The sequence below is a fragment of the Lutjanus erythropterus genome, chromosome 11 (genome assembly GCF_056507025.1).
Source record: "Lutjanus erythropterus isolate fLutEry1 chromosome 11, fLutEry1.hap2, whole genome shotgun sequence".
In the NCBI taxonomy this organism is placed as follows: domain Eukaryota; kingdom Metazoa; phylum Chordata; class Actinopteri; order Lutjaniformes; family Lutjanidae; genus Lutjanus; species Lutjanus erythropterus.
In genome coordinates, this window is record NC_139327.1 from 16,730,547 (window position 1) to 16,757,257 (window position 26,711).

Genomic DNA, 26,711 nt, shown 5'->3' on the forward strand with positions numbered 1-26,711 from the left:
TAACACAAACCTTTGCCCTTGACGTATGTAGCCGTCTCATACAGACAACTGACATGAGTGTGCTGTCTCGATCTCTCCTCCTCTCTCAAAGGAGCAATGAGCCATTAATTATGTGTCTGATGGTTTTATTCAGGCCATCCGGCGCGTGTGGAAGTTGGTGTTTGACCAGAAACGTGAGCAAATCAGTGATTACAATCACTTTCTTGAGAGGAACCAGGGGCAATTTAATGGGATTCTTGTTTTAGTATTCCAGTCTTAGTATTATCAGCTGGCACAGATGTTCTTCAATCTCATGTTAATATCTGTTTCATTTGAATTCCCTTTTTTCAACTGTGACAGGTGATGAAATTAGGGATGGGACCAATCAGATACAGTATCCTATCAGAGCCCGATATTGACGTAAGGCATTCATCGGGTATCAGACTTGCAGCACTAATCCGCATGCCGATCTGTATTCTCCACACAATGTGTTCGCTATTTGTAAATACTATGCAAAGCAGCATGAATGGAGAACTGAATAAGGCTTTTAACTACTACTCTGTATTTGCGTTTGGTGTAAAAAAAAAATGCAGTTGAAAGTAATTGAAAATTACCTGAAGAAAAGTACTAGCCACCTCACTGAGGGATAGGTAGATATCCAACAGATGTCCAAATTCAGATATTGGATCAGAACTGAAAAAAGTGTATTGTGTACCTCTAGCTGAAATGCCACTGCACTGCAAACATCTACACCTGATTTTCATGCTTGATTTTGCTTCTTATATCTGACCTGCAGCTTAAGTGAGAGGAACTGACAAAGAATTCAAATCTTCCTTGAAAGCATTTAAAAACATTCATCAGAGACAACGTCATGTATTTCCTTTGAGTGTATAAGTCCAAGAGACTGTATGGCAGCCTGTGTAACATCTACAGTGTGTTGTGTAGCTCAGTATGTCATGAATGTTAGCAACAAGGTTGGGCAGTTGCTATGGGAAACGGATGCTATCTCCATTTAAGATATAAGAGATATATTGTTACTGGAGAATCAGGTACAGATGAAGCGGCGGTGAAGTTTAACCCCAGGGATCATCATGTATGACGAGGTTGACGTCCTGCTTTGTGCATATTCAGTAGCTAAGGAAGAGATGCATGGCTGACAGTGTTGCTAGGAGACCACACACAGCGACTAGTGTGAGAGGCTTGATTTCACCTCCCTCCCCCATTCTTGTAGTCTGGCTGCCTTTCACTGTGTTTTTCTATCCTCTCCTCCTCGCACTCGCCTCCATTTGCTTATTCCCTCCACTCTCATATTATTCCCTTCCTCGACATTCCCTTCCATCAGTCTGTCTCCAGTTTTCCGCCTAATCATATTTATCTTCAGCCCCGTTGATCCCTCAGTGACTCTCCATTTATTGGCTTCCCCCATTTTTCACTGTGCCCCCCTCCTGTCTCCCTCTCCTGCTGCCTCCATCTCTCCTCCTCTTCTCTAGCTGTGTGCGTCTCAAGCTGCTCATTCTTCTCCAGAGCGCTTCGCTCCATTCCTCTTGCACTGCTTTCTCTTTCGTCCCCTCTGCCTGTTTGTTTCTCCGACTGTACCGCATCACTGTGTCTGGCTCATTGTGGTGACTGTGGTGTACCGTGTGGCTCTGGGGTCAACTTATGCAGATATGTGCTGTGGTATTAGGGAGAAACTGAATAAACTCAACCATATGTGCAATATCTGGTGTTTTCAAAAATATAGAACCTAGAGTCTAGGGTTTGGTAATTACGATACTAGCACCCTTAAAGTGATACAGATAGCAATAGAATACTTAATTGTACTGTTGATTAATCTATCAGTTATTTTCTTGACTAGTCAGTTTTTTGGTCTATAAAATGTCAGAAAATGATGAAAAATCAATCAATGTCTTCCAAAGCCCAAGATGACATTGTCAAATGTCTTTTTGTCCACAACCCAAAGATATTCAGTTTACTCTCATAGAGGATGAAAGAAACCAGACAGTATTCACATTTGAGAGGCTGGAATCAGAGAGTTCTGCCTTTTTTTCCCCTAAAAAAACAAACAATTAATTGACTACCAAAATAATTGGCAATTAATTTAATAGTTGACAACTAATCAAATAATTGTTGCAAGTCTGCTTCATTTTTTCTGTTTCATTAGAAGCATTCCTGAAATTATGCTTCTGCATTTTATGCATTTATCAGGCGCTATTTCCAATCTCGTGGGAATAACTAATGTGGATATTTGCACCTGGGTGTTTACAGCCTAGCATGGCATTGTTCAGGCCCCCAGGTGTTTGTACCAACAGTGATATCTACACCCAGGGTGTAGTTAGCTAATGTGCTCTTTCCCTAAACCTAACCGAGTAGTTGTGTTGCTCAGACTTGATCAAGTAGTTTTCCCCTTAAACTAAATTGCGACTGAAAACTGAAAATACTAATTAAACTGTAAATAACAGATACCACTGAGATGTAATTTCACACTGCTGTCAGGCAGGATTCAAACACTACGCTGCCACAGTAGAGCCTTGTGCTTTACTCAGTCATCCACTGCAGCCTCTGCAACAGTGAATTTGTCGCTCTATAGGTAAAATAAGGGGTTCAGGTGTGAATGACTGAGTTTGCTGCTGTGTGGCTGGTCGTACCCAGGGACAAATAGACACTACATTATTTATATCAGACAGGTGTGTAGTAAAACCATAGTTTTGAACGTTGTTGTGGCATCTTGGCATATTGAACTGCCAACCCTGTCAAATACACTGCTCGACCACGGCACAGACATAAACATCTGTGGATATACCAATCCTGCTGATTTCTTTCTTTCGTACTGTCACCAGGTTACAAAGTTTAATTGTGCTTATTTGCTTTTTAATTCTGGCTCAAAGGGATGCAAATCTGAACATCCTGTTACATATGAGAGCCTGTCAGTCCGAGGACTGGCTGTGCAGAAAAAAAGAGGATGATGTGTATAATGAACAAGATGTTCTATCTGCCCTCTCCATCTAATTGCTTCTATTCAAGCAGCTTTGCAAAGGCAAATACATCTTATGAATGTTTTCTTTTTCTGTAATCAAAAAAAGGAGACAGGTTGTAACAGTATCTTATTTCAAATCACAGTTTTTGTGGATGTCTGCAGAACACAAAGGGGTGATATACTCCAAAGTAATTAAATGTGTGCTTTTGAATATGCCTCATGGAAATATTGTCCCTATGTCAAGGCTAGGCCAGTGCTGCGATGTGTCCGTCCACTCTGCAGCATTGCTGCCTCACTCACAGTGAGAAGCAGCAACACCACAGGACCACTTGCTGAGGTGGAGGCTGACTGGCAGCGGGCAACAGTACAAAGCGTTCCAGAAGTGTTAAATAAGTGGCAGTGAAAGACCATGTTAGACAGAGGAAAGAAAAATCTTTAACTGCACAATATTCCACTCCAAACTTTGCCCTTTCTTACACGCAGAGACACTCCTCATGTTTAGCTTTTCCAAATTTTCTCTTGATAGGGATGTAACAATATATCAAGTATAATGATGCTGCAATAACACAAAGTCTGTATACCACACTAGAGTACGACAATATCTACTGCAATATTACATCTCCAGTTATTTTATTTTGTTTTATTTTATTTTATTTTATTTTATTTTGTTTTATTTTATTTTATTTTATTTTATTTTATTTTATTTTATTTTATTGATTTATCAAAGGACTGCTACTGGCTGCTGAATTGTTTTTGTTTTGCGATAAACCTTTTTCACAGCAGACATATTGTAGGATAAACACAAGTGTTTCCAATGATATTAGTTAAGGTCCCATTCCATTTAGTGTGGTAGAGCTTTTCCAGTGAGACAACATGCACAATAGCAGCACCTTGACTCTATTTGACCTGAATGCAATGGAACCTTAATTAGTATCATTGGTAACACCTGTCTTTGCAACTAATTTCCTTGTCAGTTTAACAGAAATTTTAATTAAGACTAGTCGACAAGTCAAAAGTAAGGAAACACCCGGCAACAGTCTAAGTACAATTCATTAATCAATAAGATTAAACATTGTCTGAAAAAAATATTAAAAGCTATTTGAAGTCGGTCATCACATGTTTCAGTGACAAAATTGTGTTTAAATGGTACTGGTGGTGTGCATTATGCCGAATTGCACATTATCCTACAAAACAACTCACTAAATGCATTATCTTGTCAGACTGAAATGTAGCTGCCAAACAGTGTGGTTGACGTTAACAGTTAAGTTACATGAATAACATATTGATAATTATCCATAATTCGTTTTACTGACTAGTATTTCTGGTGCTGACTACAACATCAGGCTGCTGTGAAAAAGGTCTAATGTGAATAATTAAATAAATAATTCAAGTATTCATTGTCAAATATTTGCACATGTTTAGATCATGACTGTCTAGGTTTATTTTATTTTTTTTATTAAAGAAGGAAAGCAGTCGCACTTTAATTTGAAAAGAAAAATGAATTTCATACAAATAAATACTGTAAACATCAAAAATGATTATTTAATAATAATAACTGTCATTTTTCGTTCGCAATAAATATTGGATCATGGACTTTTTAACCGTGGTATTATTGCACCTTGAGTTTTTAGTATTATGACATAGTTGAGTATGATGATGATTCTCCGTCATCAGCAGCTCACACACAAATCAGCTCTTGAGCGTTTGCAATTACCGCTTCACACCCTGTGTATATGTGTGTGTTTAGTATGTATGGTGGATTTGAGTGTGTGTGATCTGTTTGCTTTTGTGCATGAGCGAGTAGTCTGCAGTCTTGCATGCAGATCTGGCTACATGAATCATGGCTCCATCTGCCTCCTGGTTCTAATGAGAGGAATTCAAGCGACTCCTGACCCTGCAGATGCTCCTGAGACAACTTGCTAAATGCTCTGAATTTGTTTTGGATTTATTTTAAGGGACTCCAGGGATTGAACGCAGCCAGCCTATATGAGTGCACCGCATGTTCTGTGTCAGCCTGTAAAAATGTCTGTTGCCTAGTTTGATGAGACCAACCTGCCCATAGATGTAAATCCAAGGTCTCCTGGTTCTTTTACTTGGCTAATTGCACACTAACCCACAGCACGTAATGCGGCAATTGCAGGGCTGCCTGCTCAGCTGCCAGATCCTAGAGACCCAAATCAAAGCTCCAGTTAACAAAAGCCCAACCTACAGTCGCAGCTCCCTAACCTAATTAACATTGAGTCAGCAAGCATGGCGGCAGCAGTGGTTGAGGTTGTGGTCAGGGCTGTGGGATACAAGAATAGCGGTAGCCACGCTGACACACTGGATGACACACTGGGCCGTGACAAAAGAATCACACACAGCTACACAGCTCGACATGCCGCCTGGCCCAGGTGACAGCGCCTGATGCTCCCACTGTGGCTTTTTTTGTCTTTGTTGTGAGATGTTGTTCTAACAGTAAGGATGCCGTGCAGTTGGTGGTAAATGTGGTTTAAGTGGTCCTGAATATGTGCAGAATTAGAAGAGTTATTACAAAGTGGAAAGTGTAAATGTCATGTATTTTTTATGTCCTTTTTTATGCTGCTCCCATCCTTAGTCAAAGGAGTATAAAAGCATAATTCAGTGCTCATTAAACTAGATTTATGAGCAGTTTCATTGTAACATGTTGAGATTTTAAAAAGTATCAAGTGGAGAGTATAATTAGTTTTATAATATTTCACTTTTATCTGTTTTCTGCTTTGTGAGACAGAATACCAAGCAATATAGGCCAGTAGAATTACTAACCAACAAAGTGGAAAACCAGTGGTGGAATGTCACTACGTGCTTTTACTCATGTCATATACTTAAGTACACCTTTGAGGTAATTTAATGGTCTTTTCTCACCACTTGCTTCTTTGAAATATTGTACTACTTACTTCACTACATTTATGTGACAGCTTTACCACTTTATTTACAAATCATGAGTTTTACACACAATACTAAGTTAGTGGAGCATGAAGTCCTCTACAACAACCTGGATTCAAATCTGATCTGTGGCCCTCTGCTGCGTGTCAGTCCCTCTCTCCCTTTTGGCCATACTGTCAAATAAAGGCTCCAAATAGAGACTGAAAAAGCAAGAAAAATAAAAGAAAATAATTAAGCTAACAACAGTATATACAAGTACAGCTGAAACAGTTAGTCTTTGACAGAGAAATAATTGGCAATTGTTACTTTTCCTTTGTACTGTTTTAATAATTTGAATTAATTTTGAGGTTTGGGCAATTGGTTGGATAAAACAGGCCTGGTGATGGTGTCAGTTTGGGCTCAGGGTAATTGTGAATTTTTATCAATCAAACAACTGATTAAAGGTCCAATGTGTAAGATTTAGTGGTATGTATTGTCAGAATATTGCAGGATTGGATTAACATATTCATTAGTATTTTTCCATTAGTGTATAATCACCTGAGAATAAGAATCATTGTGGGGTTTTTTTTATCTTAGAATGAGCTGTCTGTATCTACAGACAGCACAGGTCTTTCTACACAGAGGCCAGTTGAACTACCATATTTCTACAGTAACTCACATGGACATGCTGCATTATACAAAGATGCTGCATTGACTGCTTGCTGCATCACGTCAGTGTCGCTGCAACAGTGTAATGGTCAAGACTGACCTGTGAAAAAATACATGTAAATGGGGGTTGCGTTTTTTCTGCAAAGAAAATATTTATTTTCTGAACCATTCTCTTGACTGAATGCAAATAGTGGCAACCTTGACATAAAAAGGCCAATATGGCATCTGGATATACATTACTCAGAACCAATAAACCAAACAGCAGAAATTATAGCAATGTAATTATATAATATATTATAGTATAACTGGTACAGACAACATTTTTCTGTGTTGAGTACTTTTACTTTTAATACTTTTAAGTATATTTTCCTGATTATACTTACATATTTTTACTTACATAATATTTTCAATACATTACTTTTACTTGTAGTAGAGTATTTTTACTGTGTGGTATTCATACTTTTACTTAAGTTAAGGATCTGAATATTTCCTCTAGCACTGTTGCAAACACAATGCATGAAACTGAGCGTAATGCATCTGATATGTTTCAGTTCTGTTCACCAACAACGCTGCTCAACTCAAAACAAACTGATGCCAAAAGCACCAATGATAATGCTCCAGCATCCACCAATAAAAAAACACTCAATCTCTGTTTCTATTTATGATGGAAAAACACTGGAAACATGCATCAGCTGACAGCTGCGCTTTTCTTAGCCAATTGCGTCGCACACTCACATTCAGCAATGTGAAAACCCGGTTGGGCCCTCAGATATCTGCCCCACAACAAGCCTGACTTCTCATGGGGTGAGCGTGAGTAGGAAGCTGTGCATGCGCTACATATGACAAACCACATTACTGTCTGGCCAGCAGACAGGCTTAGCTAGGCCATCCCAGGGCCTGCAGCCAGAGACGCTCTGCAGCTGAGTTACCATGCTTACTCAAATATTCATAACTGGATAATGAAAATATAAATAGTTTTCATGTGATATACCAGAGGTTGGGGTAAACAAAACTGCAACCTCCATCATCATGCATCACTGTGCCTGTGCTTTGAAGGCTGCCAGTTGGAGTAATGGGCAGGATTGTTTGCTCTGACACGCTGAGCATGATAAGCAATGACTCCCCTAAAGTTCTGCCAGTATGTAAGTGAGGGGTTGATTATTTGGGTTTTATAGTGTGTCGCCACATCTCAAAGTAATCACTGTCAATCTTGTCATCTGCGAGATGCTCACAAGCTGTTGGAAGTGTTTTTTTTTAATGATTAATGAGCTCAAACTTTGACAGAGGTGGGAAGTACCTACATACAAATACTTTACTGTACTTAAGTAGATTTTTCAGGTGTCTGTACTTTCCTTGAGTATTAATTTTTACTTTGACTTTTACATCAGTTTTGATACATTTGAGGGGAATTATTGATTGTTTTTGCTTTGGGTCATGGCGTGCCAGCTTCCCAACATCAAGACTGATTTCAGCCTAAATGAATGGGACAATATCACATAAAAAAGACGATTCCTTGATGTATCCGTAAGTGCATATCACGCACAACAGATGCAACAAGATGAAAATAACATAAAAGACGTAACAAGACGAAAAAGACAGACCAAGAAAAAAAAATGACATAAAAGACGTAACAAGACAAAAATGATGTAAAAGATACAACAAGACGAAAAAGACATAACAAGACAAAAACAACGTCAAAGATGTAACAAGACAAAAATAATGTAAAAGACATAAAATGAAAAAGACCTAACAAGACGTAAAACCACATGAATACTTATATACTTTGAGTACACTTCAGAGCCTGGACTTTTTCACTTTTACTTGACTAAAGAAGTACTTTTAGTCTTTTTTAGGCTACTTGAGTAAAAAAAGTGTTTACTGCCATCTCTGAATGTTGCTCTCGTCTTCTTTTTTAGGTGAGTTGGAGGAGGCTGCCTGTGACATACGTCCCTGAGTCTTCTTCTATACCATGAGCTCTGGCTCTGCCCAGGATGTGGCAGTCGAGCATTTCCTGCGTGACATAGAGAGGCGAAGCAAGCGGCTACACTGCGCTGTGATAGGCTGCGAGGAGGAGCGACCCCGCAGCGACATGAACCTGCTGTATCGCAAGAGCCGTCTGGACTGGAGGCAGAGGGACCAAGAGGGAAGTAAGAAGAGGTGAGTGGATCAGCTCGCAGGAGCTCTGCATATATGGGATTACATTAGGGTTCACTTCAGTGGAGATATAAACCTCTTAGCCGCCGTGAATGAGTTTAATTTCAAAATCTTAATTCCGAGCACAGTTCATGAAGTCAGAAGGGTTTTGCCCTGAAAAAGTGTCGGACAAATTTGCATAGCAGAGCTGCGTAATGAAGTTAATATGTTCTGTAGATGAGATAAACTACTATAATGTCAGCCAGAATGTCAGAGGGCAAGAGGAGGCTGAAACCCATGAAAAAGAAAATTAAATAGAGTTGTTGCCTCTTTTATCTCAATGCAGTTGTGATTATTTTGTCTTTACATTGCAGACTTTAATCAGAGGCTCTAACCTTTAAGCTTCAGTGAGGCCATTTGTTTTAATTCACAGCAATGTGTCATGAGAATGTGGGTCAGTCACTCCTTTAACTTATTTAAATGCACTTTTCATGTAAAGCAAGAAGAACTTAAAAACACTCGGTTGTTGTATCGATGAAGACAAAAGCAGTATGTAGGTTGCCAACAAGTATATTTTACGTACACACAAACAGTTTTCCAACAGAGAAGGAGTGGATTAGAAAAGCTTCTGTCTAATGGGTCCTTATGGAATATGTAGTAACAATAGGAAGTGAAGGCCTTGAAGCTCAGCCTGTCAGCACTGGTAAGTGAGTACATTTACTCAAGCACTGTACTTAATACATTTTTAATGTACTTGTACTTTACTTAAGTATTTTCGGTTTATGCCACTTGCCTATACTCCACTACATCTCAGAGGAAAATATTGTACATTTTACTCATTTATCATTTATTTGACAGCCATAGTTACAAGGGTTGCAAATTTTGTGCAGTTTCTTGAACTGATAGTTGAAAATGTTAACAATCATTAATCAATTACTCATTAATAAATAATATGATAGAAATGTACTTTTTTCCCCTTATTTTAAGATTTATTTTAACACTTCTAGTGGCACATTAGTTATGTGAAACATTAATTCATGAAGAATGATTTAAGCAGAATAATTAAACAGTAAGGATCTTGCTATAAATGGCTGCTTGTCTGTCTGACTTTAATGGTAATTAATAAATAAAACAATGTCAAATGTGGTGCAACTGCCATTTCTAGACTAACAAGGTAGATCAAACCCAACCAGAGAAATGATACACAAAGCATCCATCATCAGTTAGTGAATTTATAATCGTGTAAATTCTTAACAGCGATTAATGATTAATCATTGACATCCCTTACAGTAACTTTTACTTTTCAAAGAGTTTACGAGAAAAGCTCACTGAATGTCACACATTGTTGAGGATTAAACCAGCGCTTTCCGACCCCTGACAAAAAAAAGGGGTGAGTTGTGTCTTCTTGTCATGTTTCAGATGAGTTGTGAGCAGTAAAACCAAATAAACAGTTCCTCTCTAAATTCACATGAAATTGCTGTTTGAGGTCCAAACATGTCAAATTATCAAATATTTCACAAAAATGCCAAGATTAGATTAGATACATAAATGTATGTATCAAATCTTTGTTTTTCTTTTTCCTACCTCATTAATCATCTTATGACCCCTCAGATTTATCTTGTGATCTTTTAGAGGAGGTCCAACCCACAGGTTGGGAACCACTGGACTAAACTACCCTCACAGTAAATACCCTTCCAAGACCAGACACAACAGTAACATGTGTATACAGGGGTAGTAGTAATGCATTACAACAACTCAAATTACTGCAAATACATCATTTTTGGGGCACTTGTACTTTTATGAGTTGTTTTTCAAGTCTGTAATTTTACTCTTATTGAAGTATGCATCACACACACCTGTGTAAACTACAAAACTACTTCAACAATTATAGTTGAGTACTGAGTAGCCTACAATTTGAATTAATATCCAAACTCTTCATCTGCATTTTTGTAGCCAATAAAGTTATCTGATCGCAAATGGGCAAGTGAAAACCATGACATACAGTAGAATAAAACCCAACATGCTGCAGCAGGCGCAGGTTTGGAGAGGTGAGAGGTACTGGTAGTTTTACTTGAGTTGTTCCATCATGCCTTGCCAGCAGTGTTTCAATAGAGTTGTTGTTAAACAGAGTGCAGTGTGTGTGTTCAGGGCTCTAATTTCTCCATCATTACACACAGTTAGCTGCTGATGTATCAGGTCCAGCTTCTGTCTTTGGACGTCTTCCAGCAGAAGTGTAAACTAATCATAATAAATCACAACAGTGCTCATCAATAATATTAATAATTATTATTATTAAGGTAATTAAATCTGAGGCAAACATTTTATCTGATTTTAGGGCCGAATTAGGTCAAATGTATTCAAACAGAATTTTGCACAGACCTGCTAAAAGATAGTCAAGCAAATTAAATCATAATAGAAGTAATTCAAGAACATAGATCATAGTATCATCACAGTTTGGTGACAGGATTGTCATGAGTGCCTGTGAGGGAGTGATTTCGTGTGTTTCAGGGACAGAGGAGATGATGTACTGTTCAGATGTGAGTCACCTATAATTCACCAAATTCCTCGCTGGGTTCGGGGCTATTTCTGCCACAGACGAGAAGAAGAGGGAGAACATCAAAGAACAACAATTCAGTTTGTTTAGAAGTGGCGTCCACTGCTGTCTGACTCACGGCAGTAATTGGAGGCCCTTGTGTCGGCAGCAGAGATCAACGTCATGGCAGCATCAAGCCAGTGGAGGTGTAGGGCAGCAAGTGGGACAGCGGGACATGATGAGCGATGAAAGCAGAGTCAGAGCAGCAGAGGTGAGAAGCAGGACATGACCAGTGATGATTATACGAGCAGGGCAGGGTCAGAGATGAAGCCGCACGGGGACGAAGGGGATGGAAACCAAATGGACTCGAAACAGAAGGACCAACTGCAGAGCTGGTGGGAGTGATGGAGGGAGGGTGGAGGGACAAAGGAAGCGCTATGAAGGGCACTGGTGGACAGTTTGAGATCTCAAGGCCCTCAGGAGAGAAATTTCTAAAGCAGCACAGACGGCTGTGGAGATACAGAATGGTAAATAGGTGAGTTTCAATATGAGTTTTAAAAATAGAGAAACTGTTTCTTATGGCGCTAATACAGGCAGACAGACTATTCCCAGTAGTGACGACTGACTGGTAGAAGAAAACCTCGCTGCCAGCTGAGGTTTTATTAATTCTTGCACAGAATTATGAGACTAGTATGAATAGACTGCCATGGGTGTAGCTGGGCACCTCCAGTGTGTAAGCTTGCACATCTAGATATATGCAAAGTTTCTAATTAAGTGTTTTTGTATAGTATGGACTTGGTATGGACAATGAGCCCAAAACATCTCAATTTAAACATTGTTATTCATTTAGTACATTTTGTTATTTATTTAGAACATTACAGTGAACCAGGCAGCTTTACAACATTTTTTACAGAAAGTCACAGAAGTTGAAATTCTGAAAAATGTACACTCGCTGTTGCCTATTCATAGATCAGAGCCTGTATGTCCCAGTGGAAGTTTCAGCTTTTTAGTTTTAAATCTAAGCTGATTAGACCGCGCCCAATAACTGAATTTCATTCCAACAAGTAACCTGTATCTTGTTCAAGTTTTAAGGTTTATAACAAATCAAATTTCATGAAAATCGGTTGAGAATTTAGAGAAGTTAGAGTCGATTTTGTAATGAAGTCTGCATCTTATTTCTTTACTAGCTGACTTTGAATAGTCTGATTAGGCAATGCATAGGGGAGATGATGATGAAGCCAAAAAAGGCAGTGATTTATTCGTCACGTGTCGTGCTTAACTTAATAACATATCGAGTATGGAATTAATCTGCAGATGCTCTGGTTTAAGATGAGACTAAACTTTTCAATAAATGTCAGTTTTTTAGGCATGACAAAGGTCAAAATGCAGCCTGCAGCAGACTCGCAGGTAAGCCATGTTTTTAGCCTAGCAGTTGTTGATGACTTGTGGCCTCTACCAGACAGAACACTCAATAAAATAAGTAAAAAAAAAAAGATCAATCACCACAACACCATGAGGTCCTCCTGCATACAGTGATAAACATGCACAAAAATATCTGATAAAAGGCAGATGGTTCCAGTAGTATGTGAGATTAGCTGCACACATGGACAGTAGCTCCAGCACTGCTGATCACTCGCACATGCACACATATGACCTATTGCATGATCCCCACCCAGGCTTACGACTGATGGAGATGATAACATTGAAATTTTAAAAGTTAAGTTTACGGTACAGCTAATTTGAGTTAAATAAATGGTGGAATTCACAAATAAACATGGCAGAATTGTTTAAGGGAAGTTCACCACTTTCTTTATTGACATCTAATTGGTTATCACTGTCAGAATGTGATTGTTATTCATGCAAGTACAGTATGACTACATGTTAAATAGAAGTTGATGAATATTCCTTATTTTTAAGCACATAACACTGAGCCATAACAAAGACATTCACATTTAAATTCTACATTTCATTTTGTTTTTATGAATAAATCTTTGTTCTATCACACAAATTCAAAGAATTTATCCAGTTGTATCAAATCATTGACCTGAAACTCTGAATCACAATGAAATCGACAACTACAATTAGATCATCAGAATCAGTCCAAGAGTTACATCCATGTTACATCAAACCCACAGTAGAAAGGTATTTGTTGTGCAAACCTTGTAAGATCTTAATCACATGGCTCGAAGCACTTCCAAAACCTGTTCTGAATTATTTAAGTTTATTCAATTTTGTTATGAATAGAAGAAAACAGTGTTTGTCACGTCAATAAATAACTTAAAAGTGAAGGTCAATGTCTAAAATGATTCTCGAGTTTCAGGCAGACAAAGACAAGTATTGCCCTGTTGTGTAAGCTTCAAGAAGTTATTATGCGTGTGTGGTTATTCATTGTGGAGGTGTAGTCATAAATGGAAAACTTATTTTGGTCGCTTTAGGGGCACCTACACCCGTGTGTCACATGCTGGTAAACAATACTAGAAGAATACTGTTAGGAGAATCAATAGGAAAAGCTCGTGCTTTCGTGCTTTGAGTCAAACCACAAGGCAGTTTCACTTTTTATGTGATTTTCCTCCTGATTCTTCCAGATCAAACCATGCTAGAGCCAACCCATAACTCAAGGCAATCAATTAAAGTGTCGTGTACTGTGTCAGATATGTCAGTAAGGTCCAACAGAATGAGGACAGCTACACACTCAATGTCAGTTGCTCAACCGTAACCCGTCTGAAACTTTAACAAGAGACGACTCAATCGCTCTGATTTGCCCTCAAACCAGATTGGATGTTCTCAAAGATAATATTTTTCACAGATAGTCTCTTAAACATAACCAACTGTTAAACTTTGCCCCAAAAAGGTAAATTAGAAATAGGACAGTAGCTGCTGGGGGCAGAATTATCTAAACTGGATTTCTTCAGCTAAAGCTTTATCACCACGGTCTTAAAAGCTTTTGGGAATATCTCAGACTGCGAAGAGAAAGAGGTGGTATTCAACAGTCTGTCCAAAGATAAATTTACCAAAGGTGTTGTTCAGAAGGTTACCAGAGGAGCAGCGGATGACCTCATGCAGTTTGACTGGCAGGAACAATGATGTACAATTCTCCCTGCTCTTCTCTAGTGCTCAGTGTAACCTTCATCTGCTGCCAGCCATGTGATTTCAAAAACAACAAACACAGCAAGTCTTATTACAGCACAAAGATTGTTTTTGTTCACGAGTGTATGTGTGTCTGTTTATGCAGACCAATAAATTACTGATTTAAACTTTGGATAAAGCTAGAAAGTAGAGGAAACTTCCTTGAACTATTTCTGATTGATTAGTCATTACTGATAAGGCTCTATTTATAAGTAAAACAGCACATCAGATCATGTGAAGACAGACATTTGCATGGCGATCAGATACAAATACTAAACTAGAGATATTACACTGTCCTGAAGTCTCGAGATTCAACTCATTCTCTAGTACAAGTTTACATTTAAAGGTCCAATATGTATTTACAGAAGTTTACAAAAGTGGAATATAATATTCATGAGTATATTTTCATTAGTGTATAAAATCACCTGAAAATAAGTATCATTGTGTTTTGTTACTGTAGATTTATATATCTAAAGGGAACGGGTCTTATTAAACCACACTGTTTCTACAGGAGCCCAGGGTGGACAAACCAAACACTGGCTTTAAGTACTGCCTTTTGCATGAATTTTACGACCACCATAGGTTCTTGAAATGAGGTGTTTGCAATCTGCAAGCTCACCACTAGATGCCACTAAATCCTACGCACTGGTCCATTAAATAGTTCTCTGTTACTGTAGAAAATGTGGGATTAAAGGAATTGACCATTCCTAAGTTCTTTGCTCTAATATAACTTGGTACCATGGTCAACTTTCTCCTTTTCTTCTAAAACTTAAATATAGGCTCACATCTTAAGTTAGATCATGTTAGCAAGATGCTAGCTAACTTACTAGCTTGTGTAAGCAAAATGCATCAAAAAGCAACATCTTTCAGCCATCTTCAAAATTTTATTTTATTTTCATCATAGAAAACCTAGCACATAGCATATCTAAGCACAGTAAACAGGAGAGGAGAAGATTGACTGATGTACCAAGCCTGTTCAACTGTCATTGGAGCACAAAGTGAAAAGAGCCAGGACTTGGGAAGGGTCAGTTGTCACGGTGGCGACACAACAGAGAGCTGGCCCAAATGCAGACAACTGTGGCAGACAGCTACAGACACTTACTGATAGTCCACAGTCCACAGGACAGCAGGAATGGGGCAAGAAAATAGTGCAGGCAGGTAGGAACATAATCAGGTAAAAGTTACAGACTACAACAAACAGGATTCAGAATTCAGGTTTCAGAGGTTTGAAAGCAAAGGCCCAAAGCAACAAAGACAGTCTGGCAACTGACTGGGAAGAAGGGACTGGTACATGTACTCCCGGGTCTGAGAAGGAAGGTGGAAACTGGTGAGCAGGTGAAGCAGCGAGTCTGGTGACTGGGACTTTTGGAAAAAGTCTGAGGGCATCTGGTGGACAGGTAGAGAATTTCCATGAAAGGGCCAGGGGAATGGAAATGTGGCTGTTGGGAGGGACCAAGAGGCCAGGAATTTTTCAACACTATGGGCAAAATGTCTGCAGGGATGATGTAGTTTTGTAGACCAGCATAGTTAGTATCTCTCTGCATACCTCCACAAAAACCCAAAGAGATTTTTCTACACAATGGCTTAGGGTCGCACAATTAATCACAATAAAATTGCAATATGGTCAAGTGCAATATCCACATTGCAGAACCAGATCGCAATTTTTTTGAAAAAAGGAAAACTGTATTCGAAAACAGCATTCACCAGATAAAAGAAAAGATTTTTTTGGTACAGACCTCAATAAATCATTACAATTTATTTATTTATTTTGTTGTTGTTGTAATGCAAAATGATCATTTCCACCAATCGTATTGCATCTCGCAATATCAGTCAAAATAATCACAATATGACTCATTTTCCCCAAACATGCAGCCCTACAATGATCACATGACTTCATGTCACCACCTCAAAGTATTTAATGTTCGGCAAGATGACATTTGATGTCCCAGACAACCTCTGTAGTCTCATTTAGCAACTTGTTAGCAACCGCCTTTTTTAAGACACGTAAAAGCTTCAACTATTACAAGTGGGGTATTTACTGACACATTTTATGTGGTGGAACAAAATGTGAAAATCTCTTCAGCTTTTTTTAACCACAGACCTTGTTTCAGCCATTTAAACCAACCCAAAAAAACATTCACAGTTGATTTTCCGATGTGAGAACCAGAAGTGATGCTATGCTAACTCATTTCCAGGTTTCAGGACTCATTCTTACAGCGCTTTTATTCACCCTCAATATATATAATTTGCATATGTAGAACTATTTCTTGGCTGGGAGCAGTGACTTCCTGGACTATTTCCTTCATTGTGAGGTTACCAGGCAACCAGCAGTGACTCCAAGGAGTCACTGCTCCCAGCCAAGAAATAGTTCTGCAAATGCAAATTATATATGTTGAGGGTGAATCGAGTAAAATCTGAAAATGGCACTTTTCACCTCAGTTTTTGCCTAATTCAAATAAAGAAGAGAGCTTTAGAGACACTGGTAGTTGTATTTTCTTACCTTCAGACAGAGCCGGGTTAACAGTTTCCTCCTGTATTCAGAATATATGCTAAGCTCATTAGCTGCTGCCTCTGGTATCAATCTTTTCATCAAACTGTTGACAAGAATGTGTATTTCCCAAAATGTCAATATGCTGCTTCAATGACAAAATATGCATGATGTTGAAAACAAAACCCAAAACACTGTACAGACAAAAACAGTTCCTCTGAGTCATCACCCACGACCCACCAGAAGAGTATGGCAGGACCTTGATCTGCAGCGACCCCACACTCTACCCATATTTTCTAATTTCTCATTATTTTGCTGTGCTCAGGACACTTTTCCAACACAAAACATGAGTATTTGACATCCTGGGAATGAGACTCAATCACATATCTTTCCAGTGTGTTTACAAACAGTAACTGGAAATTTCTACTGATTCTACCTTTAAGTGTCAGTTATAGATTACAGTGGGCACACAATGTACTTTAAAGTAGCAAGAAAGACAAGTGAATAAAAAGGTGATAGTCCAGCTACTTTTTGAACAGCTGAGACTTTGGTCTTGGTTTGAAGATGCTGAGAGCTTCTTCTGCTTAAGAAGTGAGGAAAAAAACAGAGAGAGCACCTCAAGCTACCAGAAGGAGCTGCTCAGCCTCTGTTCTGGGCTAAATTTGGCCCTGTAGTAACTATGTCGATTGTGAGGAGTCACAAGTGCATCTCCACAGGCATTCAAGGGCACAAACACACTTGTACAGATGCAAACACACTGTGTTGCTATATCACACGCATAAAAGCAGATATTCAGGCACACACAAACACCGCCTCACACCCAGTGATTTGATGAGGAAGAAAATAGGAGCCTCTGTGTTCTCCACGATGAGCGGCCTCAGTGCTGCTTCTGCTGCCTGCAATGTTGCCTGCAAATTGTAAGCTCCAATTGTCTTCTTGTGTGCTTCACTGCCTCACAGGGATCGGAACTGATCTAAAAGAGAGCGCTGTGTGACCTGTAGTCATATGTCACCATTATGCACTATAATGAACCTCTTACACGGCGAATAATCGTGCATTTGAGCTATTTAATTACACACTCAGAAACACAATTTCTTGCAGCCTCAAACGTGTAGACACAGATGTGGGTATCCAGATGTGCTCGCTCTGTCCCTGTGGCTGATCAACACAAATGTGGAATAAGAATCATCCTGATGAGGCTGTGATTTCATCCTGCATCACTGCAGTAAATTCCAATATCTTTTTTACTTCTTTTGATGGTGTTTCTACCACAGATGTGAATGTTTCTTTTCCTCTGACATTTTGTGTAAGTACAGTAAGTTCACAGCAGCCTTGTTAATGAAAAGTCAGTTGTACGGGGAAAGTAATTCAACCTTGTTCAATCGAAGTTAGCTGAAAGGCCAGAGACTTGTCTCGTGTTGCCGTGGGGTGAAGCAGCATAACACCCCTGGAGAGGATACAACACCATTGCAGCACAAATCTCTAAAGCGGAGAAGCAAGCAGAGGGTTATCAGAAGCCATTTTGTAAGCCTTTGGTGAACTCAGCAGGGCATCAAAGCTCACAGTTTTATGTCAACAACAGCTTGAACCACTGAAACTGACGCCTGAACTGTGCTCGACTCAAAACTGCCAGCAACTGAGGACATTTGATTGTTTTGTGGTTTACTGTAATTTAAAAATGAGAATTTTACCTGTTTTGAGTGTCTGTGGTTTGGGTGGGGATATGGTCCTAAAATAATGTCACAATATTTCAGGGTATTCCAGTGGCAACGATGTTCCTGACAGTATAACAGAATACTGAAAAATATTTTTGGTTTAGTACTCACACTAGTTGTTTTGCTCTCCTCACAGGACTTTTTACTCTTGTACTCAGCTAGGGGCGTCTACTTGAGCTGGCGGTGGTTTGTTGTATATCTTTTGTAACCAAACCACTAGAACTGCAATGATTAGCCAATAATTGATTACTCTACCAAATGAAAATTTTGTTGCCCACTATTTAGATAATCAGTAAAAACATCAAATATTTGCTTTCGCAGCTGCTTAAATGTAAGGGTTTGCTGCTTTTCTTTTTGATTTATGATAGTAAATGAAGAGTCTTTGGGTTTTGGACTGTTGGTTGGACAACAGAAGGAATTTAAAGACATTACTCTGGACTCTACAGTGTTGTTACTAACTTCTCCACCATGGAGCTGGTAGTAATGTTACTTTTGTGTTCAGCCATACTTGGTGTTGTTGTGCATAAGGGTATGATGTCAACAAGTCAAATATTCCATTATCACAATATCTTTTTTTTTATTATTATATCATTGTGAATGATATATGACACACTCCAAGTCTAACCATACAGTTTTGTGCAGGGTAGAATAGATATTACATTACTGAAATAGTAATTAACTACAAGTAAAACTACTGGTGGTAAAATTTCGAAGGAAAAAATACAAATTATTCCTCTGAAAGACTGTCAGTTACTTTTAAACTGTTGACGTTTAATGCATTTTGAACAGCAGGCATTCAATCAAAAGGGGCTACTGTGTCTCCAAATCTTCAGTCTAAATTACTTCCATCTCCGAAATCATGAAAAACACTCTCCCTTAAAACATTTAAAATGCCTTTATTGATATGGCATGGTCATGTTGAGCCTTAAAACAGACAAAGTTCAATGCATTTTGATATACAAGCCTTCAACAGCAAGTCAAAAGATCTCAACTATGCTGCACCATTCTGGTCAGTGGTCACAGGCACCTCTTGAAACCTGTGTCTGCTGCGGCTTTTCTTTTTACAGCCAAATGTAGTGGTTTTCTTAACCCATTTGCAATTGGACAAAATTACTCAATTTCAGTAATCTGAGTAGTTGTAATTTGTTACTTCCACCCCTGAGTGAAAGGTACATAGTACATTTTACATGCCTTGCAAGTATCACAATTAGTCAAAAGAAGGAAAGCAATACTGTTTTTTGGTTTGGTGGAAGACTGCTCTGTTTTGTCTGATTTTTCTCTTTTGTCGGTTTTATTTATTGCTGTGGGAGTTCATGTCATTGATGATTTCAAAGACATAGTATCAAATACATGAAAATCACAACTGTTCCCATGGTAACGGATTAAAGACTTCTGGTGATCATGAGAGCAGACTACAGATGTGGTTTGAGGATATAAAACTATAAAGAATAAGGGAATTCCAGCAGCACCATGTACACACAGAGTGTTTCTGACAGGGGAATTGATTTCCTAATTGAATGTGTTTGAGGTGGAAGCAGATGTGGAGGAATTCAGATGGAAAGATATGTGAATGCGAAAGATGGAGGAGCCTCCAGGGCTTTCCCTTTTGCAGTGAAAAGCCCTGCAGGCATTTCTTTATTGCAGAGGCAATGTTTGAAGACCAAAGAGAGAGTGAGGAAAGAGGGAGGTCAATAAAAAGGCTAGTAAATGAATGTTTCGCACTCAACTATGATTTCTTTATGCTTCAATATTTTTACCTTCCTGACCCCTTTCCTAAACTGCAGCTCGACCCAAAACGACCCCTCAGCCACTGTTGGCAAAGTCAGAGACTTGGCTTCTTTTCGCCGTCACTTCCGGATGGGTTTCATGACCATGCCGGCCTCCCAGGACCTGTCCCCTCACTCTTGTGCCTCCGCCATGGCGCCGCGCTCGCAGTCCTGCCACGCTGTTGGTGCTGGGGATACGAGTCTGGAGAATGGAGATTACTCTGACACCCAATCCCAACATGGCGGCCGCTGCCCCCCGGCCAAACCCAAACGTCACCCCAGCACTCGCCTCAGCTCCTCGTCCGCTGACAGCAGAGGGGTTGCCGAGACGCCGCCTCCTCCGTCCACTCATTCCCAGTCCAAACACTCAGAGAAGAAAAATGGTAAGATATGTGTTTTCAGGTTCAGGTTTTTTGTTTTGTTGGCTTGTTTTTTTTTTTTTTTTTTTTTTAACAGTGGCTGAAAATTAGTTTTTCTGAATATCTACAGTCAATCACTCTCCAGAGCAGGCGAGTGTTACTTGAAAAAGTTAACATTAACCAATGCAATCAGACTGGCTGACCCTTACTCACTCAATATATGGACAATCTCTCTACAATTGCCACTGTACCTGTCCAGTACAACACTTCAACCAGTACTTCACTTTCCCCTATGTTTTGTCTCTGGCCGCACGACTAACTAACAAAGTTAACTAATGCAAAAAAAAGAGTAATGGTTATAAAAGAAATCACCTACTCCTCCTTGTTCCCAAATTTCTGATTAGGTGGGAATGACAAACCTTTAAACACATATTGCTGTTCATAGCTACAACAGACAATACTTTATCTAACCTTCCCAGTGAGAATGTTTCTGTTCATGGGTGAAAAGAGGTTGAGAAAATGTTAAAGAGTGAAAGAGTTTAACTTTTTGAAGACATTTATGGAACATTCACATTTAGACTATATTTTACTGGGATTTGCAATCATGACATTTTCATCCTCTTCAATACGCACATACTACCTTATTGTTCCGTTGGACCCTCCCTAAGAAACTACATTGGAATTTCTCAGTTGAAAGACAGAAAATATCATCCATCAGAGGCTGGATTTGAATCCCAGCAGACTAGATTAAAGTCTTATGTTACATCCACTCAGCTACCAAATCTTAAGATGTTTTGTCTTCATACTATGTCCTGGTGCATTTATCTGTAGAGTACTTGAAGCTGTAACCAATATGCCTTGGTACGTGCACATGTGCATTAGACCACAGCAAGAGGCGCAATTTCTTAATTTTACAGTAAAAACTTTCCTGATTACAATGTCCCGGGCTTTGTTCATATTAATGACATTTAATATAAAACATTAAATGTGTTAGAATTACATCTTCATGTAGACCACCTACTGGTGAAAAATGACTTTGGTGAACTACCTCAGCAATTGTTCAATATTGTGTTTCTTTCAACCTACAACTGAACAAATGATCAGAATTGGTAAACAAATATAATGATATATATATGATGTGTTATAATGTTATAACTATATCTTAGCCAATTGAAAAGAGCATTAAAAAAGATCTTAGATATTCATACCAGAAATCAACCACTTTTCAACTAGAAATCAACATTGAAATCTCAGTTGGTCCTCACTGGATTATCTGATATAAGCATTCTTGATCACCTCAGTCCAATCCTTTCATCATATTGCTTTTAACTGCAGTTGTCTTTTTGGTTCAGGTTTTTCTTTTTGACTGGCAGTGACAACATGTTTGCGATGGGCACTAAAAAGGTGTATTCTATACATAAAATGTATCTGTTTTTCTTGACGTGCATTTATTTCTCTCCAACAGCCATGAAGAAGTCTGACTCTGGAGAGATTGGAGCAAAGAAGGTGCCTCCTTTAAAGCCCAAAAGAAGTCCCAGCACCCAGCTTTCCTTTGACCCTCTCCCTCCACGTGTGCCTCCTTCCTCTGCCACATCCTTGCCTTTCCAGGCAGCAGACTCTCAGATCCAGACAGGAGACGGGGAGGATGAGCCAGTCTATATAGAGATGGTGGGCCAAGTGTTCACCAGAGACAGCCAGACGGCCACCCCCCATCCTGTCACCCCTGTGGCCACCACGCCAGACTCTGACTCAGACCAGAGTGAGGCCATCTATGAGGAGATGAAATATCCACTGCAAGAGGACAGAGACTCCCAGAGACAACTCCCTCCAAAACACGAGAAACTGAGAAACTCTAAACACTTTCATGTCACCCCTTCCTCCTCCAGCAGCTCCTCCTCGCTGCCACGCCCCTCCTCATCCTCTCCTTCCTACTCCAAACCCAAAGCGACTGTGTCGATCTCCCACTCGTCTCCTCTGCCTTCTTCTGCATCCTCCACCCCTGTCCCCCAGGTCCTCTCCGCCAGTCCACACACTCCACGAGCTCCTACTCCCTACCTGCTGCAGGGGAGTAAGTCTGAGCCCGAGTCCAACACGAAGATCCCGGCCCCTTTCCCCAACCTTCTACAGCACCGGCCCCCGCTGCTTGCCTTCCCTCAGCCAGCAGCAGCCTCCAGCGGGGTCGGGGTCCAAAACAAGGCATCCGCGTCTTCTAAAATGGGGACACAAACATCCAGCGTGACAACCCAAGCCAGCACATCCTCCTCCACTTCTTCTAATATTCCTGCATCAGGCTCCAAGGAGTCATCAGGAGGAGGTGCGAGCCAGCAGGACAAACACAGCAGAGATTCCCAGTTAGGCCCTGCTCCTGGACTGAGAGCCAGGAGCCACTCCACGCCTCTGCCTCCCTCCTCCAAATCCACCTCCCCATTTTCCCATCACCACCACCACCCCCACCATCGTCCCTCACACTACCATCACTATCGTAAGCCAGACAGAGGAGACTCCCCCGTTCCAAACAAGAGTTCTCAGACATCCACAGTCCAGACTCAAACCTCGAGTACAGGCAAGGAGGGCAAGTCTGTTAGTTTCCTGTTGAAGTCAGACAAAGGAGAGAGGGATAAGGACAGAGACAGAGACAAGGATAGGGACAAGGATCGGGATAGGGACAGAGACAGAGATAGGGATAGAGGTAGAGACAGGGACAAGGAGAAAGAGAAGGACAGAGATAGAGACAGGGACAGTGACAGACACAGGGAAAAGGACAGGGACAGAGAAAGAGATCGGGACAGGGATAGGGATAGGGAGAGAGATCGGGATAGAGACAGGGATAGGGATAGAGACAGAGATAGGGATCGGGATCGAGACAGAGATAGGGATGGAGGACCATACTCCTTACAGTTGGATCACGGTCACTCCACAAGCAGCCAAACTTCTCAAAGCAGCACCAGCTCAACCCCGACACCATTGTCCTCATCCCAGCGTCCTCATTCTCGCCCACACCTCCGCTCTCACACCCCTCATGGCCTGCCAGCATACAAGCCTCCCTCTTCGGACAGCCCCTTGCTGTGGACCTACCCCTCCGGTGGTTTCCGGAGGCCGCCGGCTTACGAGAGCCTGAGAGGAAGCTCTCAGACACCGTCTCTGCAACAACCCTCGAGTCTCACCGGTGTAGGTGAGGGGGCATCCAAGAGTAATGGAGGGTCTGCATCCTTCCAGTCAAAGGCTGGCTTCATGCCCTGGGACAGCAGTGCCAGCTTAGCTGCAGATGAGGGATCTTACTGGCCTATGCAGAGGAAACTGTCCTTCAGCCATGGGAGCAGAGAGACTGAGAGTAAGTCAGAGGTCATGCTGGATACAGAGTGCAGATGCTTTACTGAAAAAAATCAGGCTTTTGAAGGTACTTTAAATTAAATATTCTTTGAACTATTCTCTATGTTCCTTTTCTTGTCTCAGAGGACGATGGGCGCGCGTGGAATGGCAGTGCGGATGCCCTGTTAAGGATGGATAAGGAGGATGTTGGCATGGGGTCACGAGGAAGCCAATCAGGCATCCCAGTGCACTTCAGTGGTGCCACCAGCAGGGCCCTTGGTCACAGTGAGTCCTTGGCCGGCATGGATAGCAGCCCAGGTTTCCGAGCCCTGCCCAGAGTTGGTCTGCCTCTTCCCTGCCAGACTTTCCCTGCCTGTCGCAATGGAGGTAAGCATTCATAATCTTTTTGTCACAGCCTCCTACCACAACATCCTATTTAGAAAGGAGTTATGGCATTGGATTTACATGGGGATTCTGCTGGCTCTGTTGTTGTGTCTTAAACTTGGAGAGCTTACTTGTTTTTAGTTCTTGTATGACATCAAATATGACTTGAAACCCCCAGAAATTAGCAGAAAATGAAAGATATTCTCCATTAAAAGGATAGTTTGGATTATTTGAAGCAGGGTTGTATGAGGTACTTGTCATTGTCAGTTTATTACCTAAATAGGTGGAGGTTGACATGCCCCCAGTTGGGAGAAGCAGCACCAGTAGAGTACCAGCATGGCAGCTAAGCAATGTACTGCCGTGGACAGAGTCAGCAGCAAAAAAAATCAATATCAGTTTAGGTGTGTGCTGTATTTAAAATAAGTTCACCGCTTTACCTTTCTGTCCGACAGCTTATTTCAATAGAATTTCAACTGCCCTTATGTAAGCTCTCTGCATACCAACCAAACTCCATAAGCAAAATTTGTAATTTTTACCTCATCAAATATGCCTCACTTGTTTTGTGTGACTGGTGTTTTAAAAGGATAGTTTAGATTCACCAAAGTCACAGCATAACACAAACAAGCTAACCAATTGAAGCAGCCATAGACCAGAAACTCCCGTGTTCCGTGTTGGTTGGTTTGGCTTATATAACAGCAGTTTCCTATTAGAAAAGGCTGCCTGATAGCAAAGTGAAGTGGTGAAAATATTCTAAGTACACTTAAAGTGGTATTGATTTTTTTTTTAGGTAGACCTAATTTCCACATGGCTAAAATGCATTGCTGACCCTGTCCATAGCAGCACATTGCTTAACTTGCGAGCTGGTGCCCCTCTCTGCTTCTCCAAACTGGGGCCCTGCTGACCAGCATCTACTGTGGTTAATACACTGAATGTGAATAAGTACCTAATAAACCCCACAAACAATCTGAACTATTCCTTTAAAGTGATTTTTCTGTCCCAGTGGAGAATCAAACTAGCAGAGACTACCTCCTCTCCTCCAATACATCCTCATGTACTGAAATTAGCCTTGAAGCCTTGTGTGTCTTTGTCTCTTTACATCAGATCCAAGGCCTTTCCCTAGAAACAGAGACCCTGCTTACGTTGAGAATGTGTGCAATACTTTCCTTGAAGCAGAGCCAATAACAGACGGTGCACATCCCTGCGCGCATACATTCATGAGCCCTGGTCACATCTCATGCTGTTTACAATGCACATTGTGACAAACCTGGCTGTTTAACACCTTGTAATTGAATTTAGTTAAGCCAAGTACATATACAGACAGGGTGTGATTTATACTGCTTGGAAACGACTTAAGTAAAATGATATTACAGGAAAGTATAAAGTATTCAGGGAGAGTGAGTCCCATCACCAGTTTCACTCAATTACATCACTTCTGTCACTTCCGTGTTAAATTTGTTTTTAAATGTGCAGATATTTCCGTAGAAAATCAAATCAAGCAATCAATATTCTTGTGGTTGAGTCTGGATGAACAATAATTGTTAAATAGAGGAAGTTACAGATTAGGATCACTACCAGAATTTAATTACATGTTCCAGTTCAATAGATTTTATGAAGATCTGTTTACAAGATGATATTAGATCGGGAGGGAAACAGTGATACAGGGTGATCCCTGTGTAACCACACCTTATTAGTAGTACTAATAAAAATGTGTTGCTCCAATATCCATTGCTAATAAAGTAAAAGGTTACTTCATAATTGTCTAGTAGCTTAAAATATAATGAGCACACAGTGAACAAAAGCTCTGTCTCTGCTCACATGAGCATAGTTAGACATTCACAGGTCTGTGTGTTAAAATGAAAAGTTTTATTCCAGTGCTCTCATTAGCAGGCACACAGTGAAATGTTTGTTTCCTTACAGAAGTGGGGCGGCTGGGCCGCTCTTCCTCTGCTGCTGGAGTGAGACAGGTGGGTGGAGGAGATGTCCAGAGACAGAGCAGCCTACCAGCACGAGAAGCCCTGAATCAGGTGAATATATAACACCCAGCCTCATAATAACTATAAACTCTGTTAACTTCATTCGTGGTAGATTTTGGAGTGAACATTAATATTGTTCTCATTATTACTTCCCCTTCTGCTAGAGACAGTGCTCCAGCAGATCTATTTATAGCTGCTTAGATATGCCCACTGAGCAGAATAAGGTTCTGGCCTGCCTCTAAAGAATAAGAGCCGCAAAGGTGGATGTATGACGTAGGTTAATATGTAATCAGGAAACGAGAGAGAATAGCGGATGAGAGAACATGCTGTTCTGTGTTTTGGAGTGATGAGCTGCAGTCTTCTAGCTGCACATTTTTGCCCAGATTCTGGCTGCATAGCAAGTGCTGACGCAGTTTGAGT

At 40.4% G+C, this 26,711-nt stretch overlaps 1 protein-coding gene across 3 annotated transcripts in view; it reads left to right on the forward strand.

Annotated features, from left to right (window-relative positions):
* Positions 1-26,711, forward strand: part of nyap1 (neuronal tyrosine phosphorylated phosphoinositide-3-kinase adaptor 1) — a 55,719-nt gene that overhangs the window by 26,176 nt on the left and 2,832 nt on the right. For 2 of the 3 annotated variants that reach the window (XM_084731016.1, XM_084731017.1), the window contains 5 exons: positions 8,422-8,662; positions 20,285-20,649; positions 22,091-23,956; positions 24,079-24,321; positions 26,236-26,342. In XM_084731016.1, coding sequence (XP_084587142.1) covers positions 8,475-8,662; positions 20,285-20,649; positions 22,091-23,956; positions 24,079-24,321; positions 26,236-26,342 — 2,769 coding nt within the window. In that variant the 5' untranslated portion in view covers positions 8,422-8,474. The remainder of the gene's footprint in view (positions 1-8,421; positions 8,663-20,284; positions 20,650-22,090; positions 23,957-24,078; positions 24,322-26,235; positions 26,343-26,711) is intronic. The other variant, XM_084731018.1, reaches the window with a different exon arrangement.